General features: G+C 46.4%; 2 protein-coding genes across 5 annotated transcripts in view; both read right to left on the reverse strand.

Moving 5' to 3' along the window:
* Window positions 1–18,480, reverse strand: part of EHMT1 (euchromatic histone lysine methyltransferase 1) — a 460,745-nt gene that overhangs the window by 75,812 nt on the left and 366,453 nt on the right. The window lies entirely within an intron of this gene.
* The window catches only part of CACNA1B (calcium voltage-gated channel subunit alpha1 B), a 292,116-nt gene that overhangs the window by 47,604 nt on the left and 226,032 nt on the right, over window positions 1–18,480 (reverse strand). For all 4 annotated transcript variants that reach the window (XM_079324218.1, XM_079324217.1, XM_079324216.1 and 1 more), the window contains 9 exons: window positions 18,010–18,069; window positions 17,223–17,329; window positions 9,292–9,388; window positions 7,188–7,348; window positions 5,449–5,586; window positions 4,422–4,623; window positions 2,662–2,826; window positions 1,747–1,857; window positions 1,494–1,577 (listed from right to left, as the gene is read on the reverse strand). In XM_079324218.1, the coding sequence (XP_079180344.1) occupies window positions 1,494–1,577; window positions 1,747–1,857; window positions 2,662–2,826; window positions 4,422–4,623; window positions 5,449–5,586; window positions 7,188–7,348; window positions 9,292–9,388; window positions 17,223–17,329; window positions 18,010–18,069 (1,125 nt within the window). The remainder of the gene's footprint in view (window positions 1–1,493; window positions 1,578–1,746; window positions 1,858–2,661; window positions 2,827–4,421; window positions 4,624–5,448; window positions 5,587–7,187; window positions 7,349–9,291; window positions 9,389–17,222; window positions 17,330–18,009; window positions 18,070–18,480) is intronic.

Genomic DNA, 18,480 nt, shown 5'->3' on the forward strand with positions numbered 1-18,480 from the left:
GGAAATGTCTCCCAGCCCAACCTGATGCAATTCCCTGCCTGGGGCATCCTGTGAGAGCTGGGGGAGAGGCAGTGTCCCATTAACTGAGTAGGGAAGGGCAACACTGTGGCTGCTCCCTGCCTGCAAAATACCTCCAAAAATGAGGATTTTAGCAGCATGTGGGCTTGGTGTGGAGAAGTAGAAACCTTCCTGAAGGTGAAGACACCAATCTGGAAGAACCAGAGGCTCCCTTTCCTTGTGTGAGCTGTCAATGCTGCTTCCTCCCAGGAAAAGTGGCCAAAGTGGGGATGGAAAAGCTTCAGTCTGTTTGAGGCTGATTTGCAAATATTTTCAATATTTTTCAAACCATGGCAAAAGTTTGTGTGCCCTTGGCAAGAAAACACATCCCATGGCACAGGGAGTTGGGAGAAGCACCCTGTGCCATCCCACAGCACTCAGGGTGAGTAACTTCAGCCTGGCTGCACTGAAAATCAAATCCAAAGCCTACAACACAGGATTCACCAGCAGATAAATGAACATCATTTGTATGGGGAGGAAAACTTGGGGGGTTATGCATTATTTTGTTCCAAGGAGGTTAAATAAAAATGCATTTTGTTAGAAACAGTCACAAGGTCTTCACCAGCACCTGTAAAGGAACAGTTCTGAGCACACACAAAACAGATCTACAGGGAAAGCCCTGGGACTGAGGAAAAAAGTTATGGTCAAGTTCAAATTCATCACACTCTGATACATCATCAGCTACAACATGCACTGGGAGGGGAGAGGAGCAATTTATGCATGGGGGAATATCAGACTATCAAGGATTGAGACAGATATTGGCTGCCCTTCTGGAAAAATCCTTCAGAATTTAATGATGAGTCTCTCCACTGCGTGAGATGTACAAGACTTGTTAGCAGGGAGACAGCAGCCCTTGTAGGGGCTGAAATCCTATGTTCCCTGTAGGAACCTTATGGGAAAGCTGTTTGTTTATTCATTGCTCCACAGAGCATTTGTGACAAGAGCATTCCCCCAATCCAGACTCTTCACCTCTTCCCTTCCCACTGTCCCCGTGTCCCTGTCACTTCCCTTCACCCTCACCCTGCCCCGTGACTCAGGAACAGGACAGGAACCCCAAGGGCCAGATGTGCCCAGCAAAAAACCTCTCACATTTACACAGCAGAATCCCTTTGGTCTTTTCCCTCTCTAAATTCAGCAGGATTTTTCCATGAATAGGCAGAAAAGGCCTGGGGATAGAGTGGTTTGCTGCAGGAAACAAGGAGCTGCTTGCTGGCAGAGTCATGAGCACTGTGGTTCTCATCACAGCTTTCCCTCCTTGGGGCAGACAGCTGTGCTCAGCTCCAGGGAAAAGCAGAGCTCATGGAACAGGGTCAGCCAAGGCCAGCATGACTCCCAGAGGCAGCTCCAGGGAATAAGGTTGGTAGGGAGAAGGTTCAGTGTCTTGACAGGGCACAACTTTATTTATAAACGAAATAAATTGAGCAAACTGTACTTACCGCAATCTCTGTTACTAAAATATCAGTAATACTTCCCAACACTGTTACAAAATCAAAGACATTCCAGGCATCTCGGAAATAATTCTGCCAAATGAAAACACAAGGGGAATAGAGGGATCCAGGGGTTATTTTCTTTTTGCCAGCACAGGTCGGGGGTTTTTTTTTTGTTCTCTTGTTTTTAAATGCGCGTCACAAAATGTGAGCATTTTGCAGAGGGAGGAAAGAGGTGCAAGAGAACGAGGAAGGCACCTACCAGCACACCAAAGGCAATGATCTTCAGCACACATTCCATGGAAAACATGGATGTAAACACAATATTCAGGCATTTCAGCATTTCTTCGTATGCTTCTGGAGCATCGTAGAACTAAAGTGGGGTGGAAGAAAGGTTCTTGTTGGAAGATCACTGACAGAGTAAAACTTTTCCCAGCTGATTCCTGCTCGTTTTAGTCAGGATTTTGTGCCCACTTTAAGTGGGATTTGGGGTTACAACACAGTCATTCCTGTCTCTTTTGCTCCATCCTATACTGAGGGGCAGCTGGAATATCCCCAGAAGTGAAGGCTTCTGGGACATGCCCCTGTAAGCACAGCATGGACCAGGAGGGAGGAAGGGCATTTTCAACCCAGAGGACAAGTGCACAACTGTGTTTCTTCCACTGAGAATATGGGGACCCCCTGACTGTGAAGACACTCTAAGATAGGCAAGGGATAGGTGGGGACATCACCCACCTGTGTCTCTTCCCCCACTCTGGACCACATCCCAGGAGCCTGGTGCTGCTCCAAAGTTGAGTAATTTCACAGAATCATAGAATGGCTTTGGTTGGAAGGGACCTTAAAGCTCATTCAGCTCCTCCCCTGCCATTGTAGGGACCCCTCCCACTGTCCCAGGTGCTCCAGCCCCAATGTCCAGCCTGGCCTTGGGCACTGCCAGGGATCCAGGGGCAGCCACAGCTGCCAGGGCTGCCCACCCTCCCAGGGAACAATTCCTGCCCAATATCCCGTCCAGCCCTGCCCTCTGGCAGTGGGAGCCATTCCCTGTGTTGTGGCCAAAGGAATCCCACCAGGCACCTGGGGAGTGGTGGCTGCTCTGCTGAGCACCCCCAGCTCTCAGGGTGAGAGCCTCTCTGGCCAAAAACCCAAAATTCCAAGAATTCAGGAAGATCCCACTCACCTTCATCATGAGGACGATGGTGTTGAGAGCAATCATGACCATAATAAAGTACTCAAAGGGAGGGGACACCACAAATTTCCACATTTTGTACTGGAAGGATTGCTTGTTCTGAGGCATGTAGCGGGTCAGGGGCTTGGCACTTATGGCAAAGTCTATGCAGGCTCTCTACAAAACAAAAAGGGGATGAAAAGATGCCAGAAAAAGGGCTGGAAGTCTTTATCCATCAGGATGTGGCTGGGAGAGTGAGCAGAGCATTTACACCCAGTGAGTATTGACTGTTCCTGTAAAATACAGCATAGGATCCCCAAATCCTGATCAATTTTCCTGGAATATTTACCCTATAACATTCCTATGCCCCTTGCAGTCCTGCCCCATTCCCTTAGAGCCCAGCTCCTCCTAGGTCCTGATCCCTTCCCACTTCTAAAAACACTTCCAGTTCCTCCTGATGGGCAATTGTGGGAACCATAGGATTGGTAAAGATGTTATTTATGGTTTTTAAAAAGCATTGTGGAACTGGGATGTGTCCTCACACACACCTGAACAGCTCAGAATGTTTCATAAAATGAGAATTGAATTTACCAATAAATTATCCACCAAAAGCACTGGGAGAACTCTCATAGATGCCCTTCACTTTCTGTTTCTTTCTGTTCACTTCATTATGAATATAAAACTATGATAAAAATTGCTTTCTACAAGAGGTTTTGATTCTGGAGCATTTTTCTCATCTTGGATTTCCATAAGAATTGCAAGTCTGAAATCACTTTCTACTCAGTTGAAAATATGGATGGGTAAAGCTCTCTAAATATTCTGCTTTATTTTGGACTTTTTGTTCATTTAGACAAACAAGGCACTAATTAAAAATCACTTTAAAATTCATCTCTTTTCATCAAAAATCAGGTTCCAGTTTCAAAATATATGAAAAGAGATGGTTCTTCCCAAAAGAGGTTGTTGAGGCTGTGGGACCCCAGAGGAAGGATGCTGAAGATGTTAAAATCTGCATGGATTGAGGAGGAAACTGGATACACCCATGGAGGGAAGATACACAGATGCCAGTAACTAAAGGAAAACCATCTCAGGAGGTCCCTGAGTGGCAAACATTGGGATTTGGGGGGGGGCATTAAAGAAAAGACTCACAGCTTCTTGCCCTGGTCTTACACTCTTCTCAGGGCATCTCCTTTTGGCTGCTGCCAGGAGGAAAAATCCCAGCCAGGCACACAAACAGCCTGGAGAGAGTTTTCCTCTGGGCAGCCACAGCACTTGAAGCTCAGTTTGGTTCCTGAGGTCTGACCTCAAGGTTTGCCTCCTTCTCCTCCACTCAAGCAAGCATAAAATCATGGAATGGTTTGGGTTGGAAAGGACCTCAAAGCCCACCCAGTGCCACCCCTGCCATGGCAGGGACACGTCCCACTGTCCCAAGTCCAAGCCCCAAATCCCTGGCCTTGGACACTGCAGGGATCCAGGGGCAGCCACAGCTTCTCTGGGCACCCTGTGCCAGGGCAGACCCATCCTCACTTTGGTGTGGTCCTGGGGGATGTGTGACAGCGATTCCCAACAGGAAGCACTTGGGGGCTGTCCCTGGTTTTGTGTTTATGCAGAAGCTGAAACAGCCACTGATTTCTTTGGTCTCTGCATCACACACCCTCCAATAACCACTGCTCTCCATCCCCCCAGCACAGGGGGAACAGGGAGTGGCCTTCCACCAGTATCCAGGTGCTCTGAGCCCCTGCAACACCAATTCTGGAGTCAGAAGAGGTGGGTACCTCGTTTTTCTCGAGGCTGCACTCTGACATCACTTTATCTCCTTGCTCCTGGAAGGTGATGATGATTAACGCCACAAAGATGTTGACAAAGAAAAAAGGGAAGACAACAAAATACACCACGTAAAAGATGGACATTTCCATCCTGTAGCCAGGGCTGGGCCCCTGTTCCTCGTAGGTGGCATCCACTGAGTGCTTCAGCACACTGCAAGCAAATGCAAAGAGAGAGGAAAGGTCAACACAGTCCCTGGGAAGCACCCAGGACCCCCTGAGAATCACTCCCTGGCCTTCACTCATGTGCAGGGTTTCCCACATATGCTCAGGAAAAGCTTGCTCCTATCCCTGAGGCTGGGAAGAAGTTTTCCTGGAGGATATTTTTAGGGAAACCCTTAGTTCTCACCATTCTGCAGAATGGCAGAGATCTGCTGTGTCCAAATCCACTGATCCCCCCTGCCCAAGGGCAGAGGATCCAGCTGGATCTGGCTTCTCTTCTCTGGTCAACAGGGATGGAGTAAGAGTGGGAAAAGAGAAGCGTTGATGACATCCAAGTAGGGGAACACAGTGAGGGACTGGAAAAGGGAGGCTGATGCTGTTTTAGTCTTTATTTATGAAAGAGTTGAATGTGGAGGCAGAGAAGCTCTGGTCACACACTGCACTCCACATGTGCCAAAATAAAGTCATGTACTGAACAGGAAATGTCATTTGGACACTGTCACGCCCAGCAGACTTTCAGTAGAGCTCACAACACTTTTCCCCCTTCATTTTCTTACATTTCCACTATGATTTTCACCCTTGAGAAAGGTGAATCCAAAAGCCTGAAGCAAGAGCTGAAAACTTTCTGAGCATCCCTTTGCGAGCCCAGAAGGGCACCAAGGAAAACACAGAGCTCTGCCTGCTGGTTCACTCAAGAACCACACAAAACTTAGCTGATAAAAGACTTTTCTCATCTCCCAGGTCACCTGCTGTCCCTCAGAGCTTTGGGGACCTGCTTTGCCTGCACCATCAGCCCCTGCCAGGGCCATGTACTCACGTTGGCCACCCTTCCCCTGTGGACACGGTGAAGAGTGTGAGCAGAGCCCAGAGCACGTTGTCATAGTGGAACTCGTATTTTTTCCATTCCCTGGGCTGTGCCTCCACCTCATTTTTTTCATAATCGAGGTACTGACCCCTAGGAAAAAGAGATGCAGAGCCAATGAGAGAATTAAAGCAGATCAGGCATTTCTCAGCACATTGTATTGGAAAAGCCCCAGAAGCACAGTCTGGACTGTGCTGTGGGTTAAAGACAAAGGGACTCCCTCAAAGTCCATGGGCAGAAGTAAAGGCCAATTTCTGAGCCAGTTTTAGCCATGGGAACTGGGCCTGAGGTCTGAAAATGAAAGAGATTTTAATCAGGGCATTCATTAACTCATTAGGCAAAGTCAGCCATTAACACCATGCCTGCCCCTCAATTGTCCAACCCCACAGAAAACTTTTGCTTGATGGGGAATTCCGCGGGAGATATTTTCTGCTAATGGGCCATCTGTTAAAACCAGGTGGGACAGTCATCTTTATCTTTTCCACAACCCATCCTTCTGCTAGGAAGATATTGTTTGTAAATGGCCATTGAGTCCCAGTGCATGACTGATAAAATTCCATCATCCCACTGGGAGATGCTCCAGCCAGGGCAGGAGCCAAGCCTTTCCTACCCAGAGAAAAACTGAGATTTGGGACACCAAGGCAGCCTTCTTCTTCACTGAATTCCAAAGAAAACCAGACCTTTCCACATCATCACTGAATCTTCAAAATAACCCTGCACCTTCTCCAGGAGCACTGCTCCAGCTGAACCACATCTGCCCCTGCAGGAGGATGCAGCCACCATGGAATGGGACTGTGCCACCACCCTGACTGACTGACTGTGTCAGCTTGGATTCTGACTCTGGCAGGGTTTTGGGATTGTTCTTTGTAATACTGTATTTCTATTTTAATTTTCCAGTAAAGAACTGTTATCCCTATTCCCATATTTTTGCCTGAGAGCCCCTTAATTTCAAAATTATAATTTAGAGGAAGGGGGTTTACATTCTCCATTTCAAAGAAAACTCCTGCCTTTCTTAGCAAACACCTGTCTTTCAAACCAAGACAAGAACCCTCTCCAACCTACCCTATTCTGTAATTTCACATTCCTTTCCATAATTTATCTGCATTTTTCAAAGGAAGAACAGCAGTGACAGCCCCAAGGATCCCACCAGGACATGCCCTGCAGGTGCCAGGCAGCAGAAGAGGGATGGGCAGAGCAGGACAGTGCTGAGGAGGTGCTTTGAGTGCCAAGAAAAAAGCAAATGAGATGCACATTGTGGAGTAACACACCTTGCTAGGCTGCTGGGAAGGACAAAACATGACAGGGCTTTTAAGATATTCACATCCTGTTCCTCTCCTCACTAATTATTAGCTCTGTAACATCCCACACTTCTGATTATTTATTCAGTGTGTTTTTCTAATTCACAGGAGCTCTAAGAATGGAGGCAACAGGTGGAAAGAGTCACACTATGAAAATCCCTTCTCAAAAAAGCTTTTTCCCAGGGAAGAAGCTGCCTCCTCTTATCCTGAAGATCAGAGCCAGGAACGGCACAGCTGTTAAAGGCAAAGAAGGGAAAATTCACCTCCAGAATGCTGTGCTGAATTATTGCTCTTATTTACAGGAGACACAACCCACTCAGCAAATCCCTGCCTTGGGGCCAGCCTGGGGAGCTGGAGGGAGCTGCTCCTTCCCACACTCCCTGCTGCCAGCTGTACCTGCAGTCCTTCTCCAGCTCCTTGGACTCGTCCGTGCAGTAGAAGAAGCGTCCCTTGAAGAGCTGCACGGCGATGACGGCGAAGATGAACATGAAGAGCATGTAAACGATCAGGATGTTGAGGACGTTCTTCAGGGAGTTCACCACACAGTCAAACACAGCCTGGGGGTGCAGGGGGACAAGGTCAGGGGGTGGGAAGAAAGAGAAGTTCATCCAAAATCTTGGCACCACCATTTAACCACACTCAGAATCACGGAAGGGTTTGGGTGGAAGGGACCTTCAAGATCGTCTCATTCCCACTTCCCACTGTCCCATTGCTCCAGCCTGGCCTGGGGCACTGCCAGGGATCCAGGGACAGCCACAGCTGTGCCAGGGCCTGCCCACCCTCCCAGGGAACAATTCCTGCCAAAATCCCACCTAAATCTCTCTCATTTGGGACTCATTACCCATCCCACCACCCTTGGATGCTTTGATGGATTTTCACTTCACAAACACTTCCCAAAGCTGTGAGAAAGAACTCCAGCTTCCTTCATCTTCTGCTTTCTCCACAACTTTGTCAGTGAATTTTCTGATGCTGCTCATAACATTTATAAAGACAATCACAGCTTGTCAAGACAGCATTAGTCCTGAGCAAACATTTCATTATAAAATGAAAATTGCACTTGTTTTGATTTTATTTCCAGTGGCTGGGTAAAAGCTGTTGGAATAATAAGGAAAAAATACCAGAAACAAAACAACCAAATGCTTTGAATAAGTATTCTTCTAAAGAGCTGTCTGTCAAAATGAGGTGTGACTGATGCAGTCAGCACATGCACTCCTGAACTCCCTGCAAAGAACTCTTCAAACCCATCTCCTACGTGGGTACAAGGCCCTGATTCATTACAAGTAATTTGCAGTTTCATTTTAGTCAGAAGTTTGTCATAATATCAGAAATTGAGCAGTCCCTGCCCAAGCACAGGGTTTGTACAATCCTGTTCCTCTGAATGGAATCATTCACAGAACTACATTCCTGATGCAGATCAGGAATCCTGGTGGAAATCTGTGATCAACCCAGAAATAGTGATGGAAATCTCTGATTAATGCAGAAATCCTGATGGAAATCTCTGATCAGCCCAGGAATCCTGATGAAAATCTGTGATCAGCTCAGAAATAGTGATGGAAATCCTTATGATCATTCCAGAAATCCTGATTGAAATTACTGAGATCAGCCCAGAAATCCTGATGGAAATCTCTGATCAGCCCAGAAATCCTGATGGAAATCCCTGTGATCAGCCCAGACATCCTATCTGAAATTTCTACATGCTTCAACATTAATGTTTCTTTTCAGATAAATTGAGTGTGCTTAAAACTAAAATTATTTACGCATGAATGGGCTCAGACAAAAGCAAATCTACAGAACAACTGACCCTTATTTTTATGTGAAAACAGGAATTGTCAAACACATTTTCACCTTTCCAAAACATTCATTGCTTTTTCCCCAGCTCTCACAGAAAACAGCCCACAAAAGGTACTGAAGAGTCCCTAAACCTCAGAAATTATTGAGTTTTGTTAACTCCTTCCATTCTCTTTGCAGGGCCTCAAATTGTTGGTGTTGGATTAATAACCACAGGCCATTAAATTGATTTTATTTTTTAGATCAGTGTTCTAGGGATAAACCCCTGAAGTACGGATTCTTTAATAGAAAGATGAATAAATTAAAGCTTCTCCCATAGCAATGACAAATCTCTTTGGACAGCCCGTGGAAAACCTTGCAATATTCATGTTACATTCTCTAGGGAAAGCCAAACCTTCCCAACCCCATTTCCTCCTTTATCACATTGAAGAGCACCCCACTTCTCAACTGTAATTTAATTTATTTCTGTTATTTTTCTATTTGCAGAGGTTTTATTTCCATGTAGATTCACACAAGTCCCTGAGATTGCCCACAATATTTGCAAACCCACCAAGTGTTTGACATTTGCTCAACATCTGCCCAGCTGTGCTCATCCTGCAAAAAAATTCATTGCAATGAAATCAAAGCAATAGAAACAACTTGGATTAAGTGAAGTCCACCAGCTTCCACCCAGATCAGCCAGAAGAAGGAAAAATTGGGATTATTTTCTAACCTTCAGTTTTGGCAGCCGTTTTATGGTCTTGAGAGGCCTGAGCACCCGCAGGACTCGCAGGGACTTGATGGTGTTGATGTCCTTGCCTTTGGTTCCTCTGCAGGGGAGAAAAGGGCACAAGAACAACAGAGGGAATCATTTGTTCCCCAGGTCACTCACTGGGAGATTTGTGGGTGTCCAGGGTGGCTTTGATGGTGGAATTGCTTGGGTTTTGGGGATGTTCTGACAGGTTTTGTATCCATCCCCACCAGGGCTGCAGGCAGGATGACCCAACCTCACCTGGGATGTCTCAGCAGCACAGAGGAGAAGGCTGGGGCAGGGCAGGTCCTGGCAGGGCTCAGCCACAGCTGCTGGCCAGGCTTTGTCACCTCCCAGCCACTCCTGCCCCGAGGGCACAGCTGGACACTGCTCCCAGCCAGGGCAGAGCGCTGGGACAGGAGGCTCAGCCCCTCCTGCATCCAGGAAAAGGGACAGAGCCACACCTGGCTCTTCCCTCCCAGCTGGATGAGGCACAGGGTGTTTGATTGTGGGTGAAGCAGGGGGTGTTTGGGTGTTTCTGGATAAGGCAGGGGGTGTTTGGGTGTTTGTTGATGGATGAGGTTTGGGTGTTTATTTTTGAGTGAGGGTGGGGTGTTTCTGGATGAAGCAGGGGGTGTTTGTTTCTGGAAGAGGCAGGGGGTGTTTGGGTGTTTCTGGATGAGGTTTGGGTGTTTGTTTTTGGATGAGGTTGGGGTGTTTGTGGATGAGGCAGGGGGTATTTGTTTCTGGATGAGGCAGGGGGTGTTTGTGTGTGTCCGGATGAGGCAGGGGGTGTTTGTGTGTTTCTGGATGAGGCAGGGGGTGTTTGGGTGTTTCTGGATGAGGCAGGGAGTGTTTCTCCATGCACTTCTCTGGCAGGAACATGGTGCCAGGAGGGTTTTGGAGCCTTCCTGGTGAGGGACAGAGCTCTTCTGGGGGTCAGAGCTGTTCCCTCATCCCTGAGTCTCCCCTGGAGGACATGCCACCAATCCCATGCAGGAACATGTAATATGGCAATATATTACATGCCTGGAACAGTGCTGGGCCAACTCCCCCCTCAGGCATGCAGGTGCTGTCAGTCACATTTGGGTTTAGGTTTTGTTAAAACCGAGTGCAAGGCTCGAGAATGTTCCTCTTGTTAACATCAAGAGGGGATTTAGGGGAATACAGAGTTCCTTTCTTCGTGCACTTCCAAAATAAAGAAACAAAAGAAGACAACAGGTACATCTTCTTCCAACCCCACCGCAAAACAACAACATTCCCTTTGTTTCACATGGAGTGGAAAATGGATGGAAATCTGGAACAGAGTTTTATTCATGGCTGGAGGTTTGGCTCTGGGACTGAGGTGGGAATGAAGAACATGTGGGACAGATGCTGACACACCTATTCTGTGCTCTCCAGGCTGCTGAGCATTCCTCTTCTCCAAGAGGGAAATAATGGAAGTACCAGAGACCCTGGAGGTTTGTGAAGGACTGCAAAGCTTCCCCAGCCTGCCCTACACCCTGTGCTGAGGGAGGAGCACCAGGAGTGGAGGAAACCACCCAGCCCTGGAAAGGGTCTTTTAGGAAATCCACCACTTCCAAAGGATGAAGAACTCACTCCTAACCCTGTAATTGTCAATAGCGATGCTGGGCAGGAATCTCCACCCCAAACCCATATTCCTGCCTCAGCTCCAGTCCCTCTGTCCTGTCACCAGGCATTGGTGTTGTCTGGGAATGCAGTAAGAGGGAGACACAGGAATTTTCAGAGTTGGATCCCAGGGATGTATAACTTGAGGAGAAATTTCCCTTCCACAAGATTTAGTGGAAGTGGAGGAGAAGGGGAACAGGACAGATAGGTCCCTGACCTCTCCCTCTCTCATCCTTCAGGGATGTTTTAGGGCCATTTTAATCCATCCCAAGCAGACCCTGATCATTGACATGGCTCTAAATCCAGGCACTAGATTTACTCCCCGAGCTACAGGGCTAATTTAAAACCACAAAATAACTATTAAATATTTTTAAAAATATTATTTGATTCTGATTAGAGACCTTTGATCTGCTCTAGATGAAGCAGAGCTTTTACTGCCTTTCTTGTCAGGTTTCAGCAGAGCTGAAGGTCTGGCCTAGGCGTGGCTTTGCAGATTTGCTTTCAGCTGTGTCCCTGCTGTGGTCACCTGGGTGTCACCAGAGCCAGCAGCTGAGCTGCAGCCTCCCAGGGTGACTGCAGAACAGTTTGTCCAGCCTCTGCAGGAGGGTGGGAATGGCAGCAGGGAAGCAAAAGGGGAAATGGGTCATGGCCAAGGAGATGCCACAGCAGACCCCATCAGTTCCAGGGCTGGTGGCCACCCCATCCCCTGGCTGGGGGTCCCTGCTCCTCTGTGCTGTGCCAGCCCAGCAGCTCCCCTGCACTGCTGGGAGAGCCAGGGGAGTGTGGCAGCTCAGGAGGGCTGAGGGAGGGGGCAAGGGGAAACTTTGGGCCATGGTTGTGGCAGCAGGACAGGGAAGGGGACACTGAGGACACTGAGGCCAGAGCTCTGCTCTGCTCCCCTCCAGCCACAGCCACAGTTCTGCTGTGCACATCAGCCCCCAGCCCAGCAGGCTCAGCTCTGCTCTCCAGGATATTCCCTCTTGCTGCTTCCCCCTCTCCTCACTCCACGAGACCCAAACTACCATTGTGGCAATTAACAACTGCACTAACGAGGCCTCAAACCAGAGCTGAGGCATTGCCCTGCCCTCCCTCCATCCCTGAAGCAAGAATTTCTGCAGATTTAATATTTCCAGGAAGGTTGAAGAGACGTGGGGCAGAGCAAACCCTCACTCTGCTTTTCCCTGGATGAGTGAGCTCAGAGGTGGAGCAGACAGCTCCAGTCACATGGAATTCCTTCTGCCTCAGCAGAGGACACTAAGAAGAGCTGACTGATTTCTTTCCATTCAGGCACTTAAGCAAATAAAGAGCGTGAGCCAATTAAATCTTAATGGGATTTATGCTCTGAGCATATAGAGAATCCTGGGGAAATAAAAAATCTCCCATTTCTTGTCACAGTAAGGTCCCTGCTATAGGAAAAGCTTTTGCTGGTGCTCTGACCCAGAGCGATACAAATTGCATTTTAATTAAAAGGATCCTCTGCAACTCTTCTGTCAAATTAAACCCTAAGGGTAAGGTTTGGGTGCTTTTAAAAACCCTCTCTGCCAATATTGGGGTTTTATTGCTGCTTTCATACAAAGCCAGATGTCCAAGAAAATAAAAGGTCCAGATGGAGCTGGGATTCAGTGAAAAGGTGTATCCAAGCACACATCTGACCTGGATATTCCTCACGACAACAACATATTGCCATGGAAGGACAAGGTTTTAATTGACTGCAGAATAACAACTGCAACATCCAGGAGAGCTGAGTCTTGAATAAGAGCTATAGAGGAGAACAGGACAAAGGCAGACAGGAAAAAAAAAAAAAAAAAAAAAAAAAAAAAAAAAGAAGAAAAGAAAGAAGAAAAAAGAGAATACCACAAAAAATTGCATTAGATCAATTTTGGGTGCATTAGGCCAGTGCTGTTTTGTTGTTGTTTTCTGTGTCAGTTTGCTGCCTGTTTATTTAAAACATTAAGAATATTTTATAAGTGCTTTGCAAAGCCTTTTCTCCCTTTAATAAATAAAAGAATCTTTAAAAATTTAGTGGCTCTTTCAAATGGAAGCTGCTTGTTCCTGTTGCTGCTGCCAGCAGCTCTGATTTCAGGTGACATGAACCTCTCAGAGCCAGGGCATCAAAAATTCAGGGTGAGGTGGAGCCTCTGCCTTCTGTGATTGCCTGGAATCCTCCTGGCAGAGTCAATTCCTTCCTGGAAGACTAAATGAGGTCACCCCACCCTGCCCAAGCACAAAGCCACCCTCTTCCTGCCCTAAATCCTCTGCTTTCCTAGAGAGAAGAAAGAACCAAGTGCCAAATTTCCTGGACCACATCAAAGGCTTTTCCTGGCATCCCCCTTGCTCTGGAGGGTCCCCCTGGAGCTCCTGGGATGTGGGGACACAGGACACAGCTCTGCCTCCCACCCTGCCCCTGCACTGACAGCAGAACTGCCACTTGCACAGGGTTAAATACAACTTTTACAACTCTTTATTCACAGATCACCCCTGCAAAAAGCCCCCTGAGCTCTGTTTTCATGGCAGAGACTTTCCCCAGTATCAGAGCCTGGATCCCAGCTGGGTCACTGAATTAGTCCTGGAGCTTCCAGCTTGGCTGTTCAGAGGTGAAATCCTTTAAAAGAGACTCAAACTGCTCCTTTAAACCTGGTTATTAAGATTTTCATGAATTGTACCTCACCCATCAGTGCCCACTGAGTCAGCCCCTCAATTTTTTTTTTGGTACAGATCTATCTCTGGCTTGGATTTCCAGCCTGTTCCTATCTCTGCTGAAGGAAAATCAGGATGGATGAGGAAAAATAATACATTTCACTGGATAATGAGCAGTAAAGGGACAGGGGGGTCGATGTGATGGGTGGAACATGGCTGGGTTGTCTCCACAGTGGCAGAGTGTGTGGACACAAGTTGGACAGGCAAAACAGAGCAGCAAGAGACAGGAAGAACATATTACCCCATGAAACTCCTAGAGAGAGATTCCAGCGAGGAGAAGACAAAGAAAGAGCAGAGTCAATGACAAACAGAAACATCAGAGAGACCCCCAGCCCCTGGCCCACTCCCACCAACAGAGAAACCAGAGGGAAGGGACAGAAATCCCCCATTCCTGCTGGACCAGCCCTTCCACTGCAAAATCACCTCCACAGCTCTCTTCTCCCCCACTCTGGGAGAAATAACCTCCACTATTTGTTGGGGTTTTTTTCCCCAAAATTCTGGGCATCTCAGCCACCTTTCCTCTGCTCCAAAATTTTCCAGGCCAGATCTTTGCTGCTCTCCCTCAGTACATTTTGCACCTGGGGCTGAAAGATTTTGGTGACAAATTTCCAGGGTGTTTTTGTGTGCTTCCATTTCCCTAAGGACTCAAACACGTCTGGATGTTTGTGGTGTGTTTATCTTCAGAAAAAGAAAGGGATTTCTCTTTGAAATGCTTTGCTAAATGGAAAACATCAGTTTATTATTATCATCATATTATTGTTCCCAGCATCACTCCAGGGGTGTTGTTTGAAATTTATTTTTTAATTTTTTCTAACTACAGAGCTGCTTCTAAAGAGCTGCAGGCAGAAAGAAAACCCATAGCTGCTTTGAGAGCTGAGTTTTATCAACCTTGTACCAGTGACTGATACCATCTCAAATGCTTAAATTAACACAGGCTGCTGCAATATTCCAGATGGGATTTCAGGGAGATCTGCTATTCCCAGGTTTTTGGGGATGAGTTAATTCAGCAAGAAGTTGGATCACATCACTTTTAGTGGTCAGCAAGGAGGGCAAACCCATGAATTAAATCCCACCTTGCACATGACAGTGCAAACAAAGTGGTGACAGCCACTTAAATCCCATTTTTAATGACACTGAGGAAGTTGACAGGGCTGTAGGATTTGCTGGAAAAATCCAACTGATTGAACAACAAGGAGTCTCCAGAGGCTCCTTTTTGGGATTACCAACACCCAGCTGGCTCTGTGCATCCATCTGGCTTAACCAAACCAGGAGATGAGCCTAAGTCACAGCTCTGCCCTGTCAGGATTCAGAGCTGCAAGAGGGAAAAGTCATTTCCTAGGAATGGCTGATTCTCCAGGGAGGCTGCAGGAATTCCCTGGGTTGGATGTTGCCTACAGAAACAGGGATGGGGAGCAGGGATTACAGAAAGCACAAAAATCACAGAAGAAATTCAAATTTCCCTGAGTCTCACAAATAAGCTTGTCTGAGTTTAATCTGGGAGACAGTAACTAGGCAGGGTTTATGCAGTCCCTGGCTGTAAAACCCTGCTCAAAACTCACTCACAGTGGAAAATAAAAGCAGCTTGGGGCACCTATTATAAAGCACAGGCAGGGGATGTAGAAGTAATTTATTTAAAGTCTGATGAGGTGCTGTTAGATATTCATGGCCCAACATCAGCAATAGAAGAAAACCTGAGCACAAAAAGCCTCGGAAAGATTAAAAATTATTCATTTGAATGCATAAATCAAGCAAGGAAAATCTGCCTCAAAAGAAAATCGTGTTCAAAGAGAAGATGTTTTAAAGGCAGTCTGAGGTTTGTTCTCACAGAACAGGGAGATGCTGTGAAGGGCTCCCAAAATTCCCTTTCTCCCATCAGGCTTGGAAGTTTGAATTCCTGATGGAAAAGGGAAATTCTCATGGAACCCCAGACTTTGGGTTATGTTGTTTTTTGTGATTATTTTACTTCTCTACCTCTCTTCAATTCAGAGGAGCTTTGTTAAATTCTATTGTTGCTACACGGCTTTTTAAAGTTAGTTTTTCTATTAACTCAGTCTGGCTTAAGTCAATCTAATTTTGAAAGATGTTCCACACATATATTTCAAATGCAGGGAAATAAAACCCCACACATGTCGAATCAAGCTTAAAAAGCAGCTTGATTTTGGATATTAAATTTTATGTTAGCAGCATATTCACCAAGACAATTTTGGTTAGGACAGAGCAGTCTGCTCCTCCAAAAATCTAATTTTTAATGAGGGACAAAATGTTTAAAGAGGGCAGGGCAGCATCCCTTTGAAAACTTTATGTTGAATATGATTTTCTCCAAGACCTAAATTGATGAAGGATCAGGCACTGCCCAGATTTCAATATCCCCAAAAATCACACCTAAAACATCAATCCTGCCCATCCACTTTTTGGTCAATTGAACTTGGAGAGTTTATTTATATCCAGCATTTGCACTGAAGAAAAGCAGATCTAAAACACAAATCTTCCAGCCTGGACGTGACAGGAATTTTGATAGCTCAGAAAATGAAAAATTGCTGAGGAGCATTTTACTAGAAAGGCAAATTTTTTTTTTTTTTTTTTGGGCAGAGTTGAGGGAGGAGCAGGGATTTACCTGTGTTAAATAAATTTCTACAGCAGCCCAGCCACGCTCCCTGACAAAGGTGGATGCTTTTCTCATTAGCGAGTGAAAAGCTGCTAATTCTCATTAGCAAGTGAAACAATTTCCTCTCCTCTAATCACCGCGCCTCCAAACCGGGGCTGCTGAGCATCCCCTAATTGCTCGGGGCTAATTTAGCAGAAGATTAAAGCGGTCACGTCCCGCTGCCCGCTTCCAGGTCCCTCCTATTGTTTCTCAGGAAAGGATTTGCGAACATCAATCCCAGTGGAAAATTTCTTTTCATTCTCCAGCTCGGCTCCTGAAGGTTGGAAGGACCTGCGTTGCTCTTCCTCTGGTTGTTTCCAAGGAAAAAAGGCTCAAATGAGAAGCTAATCTTAATTTTTAAAGTTATTTCTTCTATTCTCTCTATTGTTTGTTGCTCAAAATCGTCCTTGACATGAAAGAAGATCGGGGGTATTATTTAAAGGCATAAATACAGAGCTGGGTTTGAGGCAGGGAGCACTAGAAGTGAAAATAGTGGAAATACAGAGAGAGGAGAGAAAAGGAGAGAAATAGCAAAGATTTGTGAAGCAGAAATATCCACAGCTCTGGAAATAAGGGTTTGCCAAGAGTTCACAGAGTAATCAGCTGATTTCTTGAACTGTTTTTCAAGATGAGAGCAATTCTCACAACCACTGACTGGAGACACTGGAGTGCCACAAAGTGTTACAGAGAGTTCCTGAAAAAAGCTTGGCCAGAGAGTGACAAAAATCTTGGTTTCGTGTTTGAATGAGCCGAGAATGGGCTCAGCCTAAAGCTGGGAGGATTTGAGATTCCACAACACGAATTCCCTTGGCTTTATTCTTTTGTTCCCACCCCGAGAGGAAAAAGGGCAGGAACTGAACATTTGGCTGAGAAATGAAGCCACAACCACTTCCCCCTCTCACTCATTGCCTGGGGTTTGGGGGGAGAAGGAAAATGAACTTACGAGAAGGCAAAAGCCACCAAGGCCCCACTGACCACAATGAAGTCCAGGATATTCCACAGGTCACGGAAGTAGGAGCCAGGGTGGAGCAGCAGCCCCAGGTCAATCATCTGCAGGGAAAGGAGGAGTTTTAATAAAACATGGCCCAAATGCACCTGCCAAGGGGCAGGAGAAGGTTCTGGGTCAGAGGATCCTTCACACAGGCCAAGCTGCTTCTCTTCAACAGGCAGGAAAACTCTCCCAGAAATGAAACTCAAAGCAATAAACCACAACCAAAAGCTGAAGAAATGAGCTCTCACTGCTCCCTAGGATGTTTTCAAACACATGCATCAATCCTGAGTTTATTCTGCATCTCTTTTCTATCTTGCTCTGACAGGAAAACTCAGCTTCTGACTTATCCCACCACTGAATCCTGACTTTATGTAATTGCTCTCTGGGAAGTTACTGCCCCACAGTCCTGGCAAAACCTGTCACCCTGCTAAGTAAAACATAATTCTCAGCTTTTTGAAACATGCCAAAGCAAGAATCATCTGTTATTAATATTCCTGCTCAGTCTCAAATGAAGATGGAAGAATCAGGAGTGTCTCTGGCAGCTCCTGCTGTCCTCCCAATTCTTATCCTCTTACACAGCCACAGCTCCTAAAGATATCCTGATTTTCCTGCATAAAATATGAGATTAAGGAGAGAGCTGCTCCCAAACCAGAGCTCTATATCCTGCCCCACCCTTTCTCCAGCTTCTCACAAATAAATCTGACAGAGGAGGTGAATCTGTGCTTGGAGAAGTTCTTACCTTGATCACCATCTCAAAGGTGAAGACTCCTGTGAATATATAATCCAGGTATTTCAGAGCCTGGGTGGGAAAGGGAAATGAGTGTTAGGGAGGGCCACACACTGAAATAACCTGCACATGAGCAAGGAGTAAATGATCTAATCCAGCAATGCTCTGTCTGCTGGGATGGACAAAAATCAGCTGGGTTTGATAATTTAGGCACAAACCTGAATAATCTGACTTAAAGCAGCATTTTCCCAGTCCTTGCCACACTGCACCTGCATTTCTGGCAGGTTTCCTGAGGCAAAAGGGCTATTTCAAAATGAAATGTTTGAACATCCTTTCCTCAGGAGTTTATCCAGCAGCTTTTCCCAGTGCAGAATGGGGTGCCAGATTGGCAGAGCCACAGCAGACACACAACCCCTGATCTCCAAACTCTCAAACTCAGATTGGTTGAAACAGCAGAAAGGGACAGGAGTCTGAGCATTTTTG

The sequence above is a fragment of the Erithacus rubecula genome (genome assembly GCF_903797595.1).
Source record: "Erithacus rubecula genome assembly, chromosome: 21".
Classification (NCBI taxonomy): Eukaryota; Metazoa; Chordata; class Aves; order Passeriformes; family Muscicapidae; genus Erithacus; species Erithacus rubecula.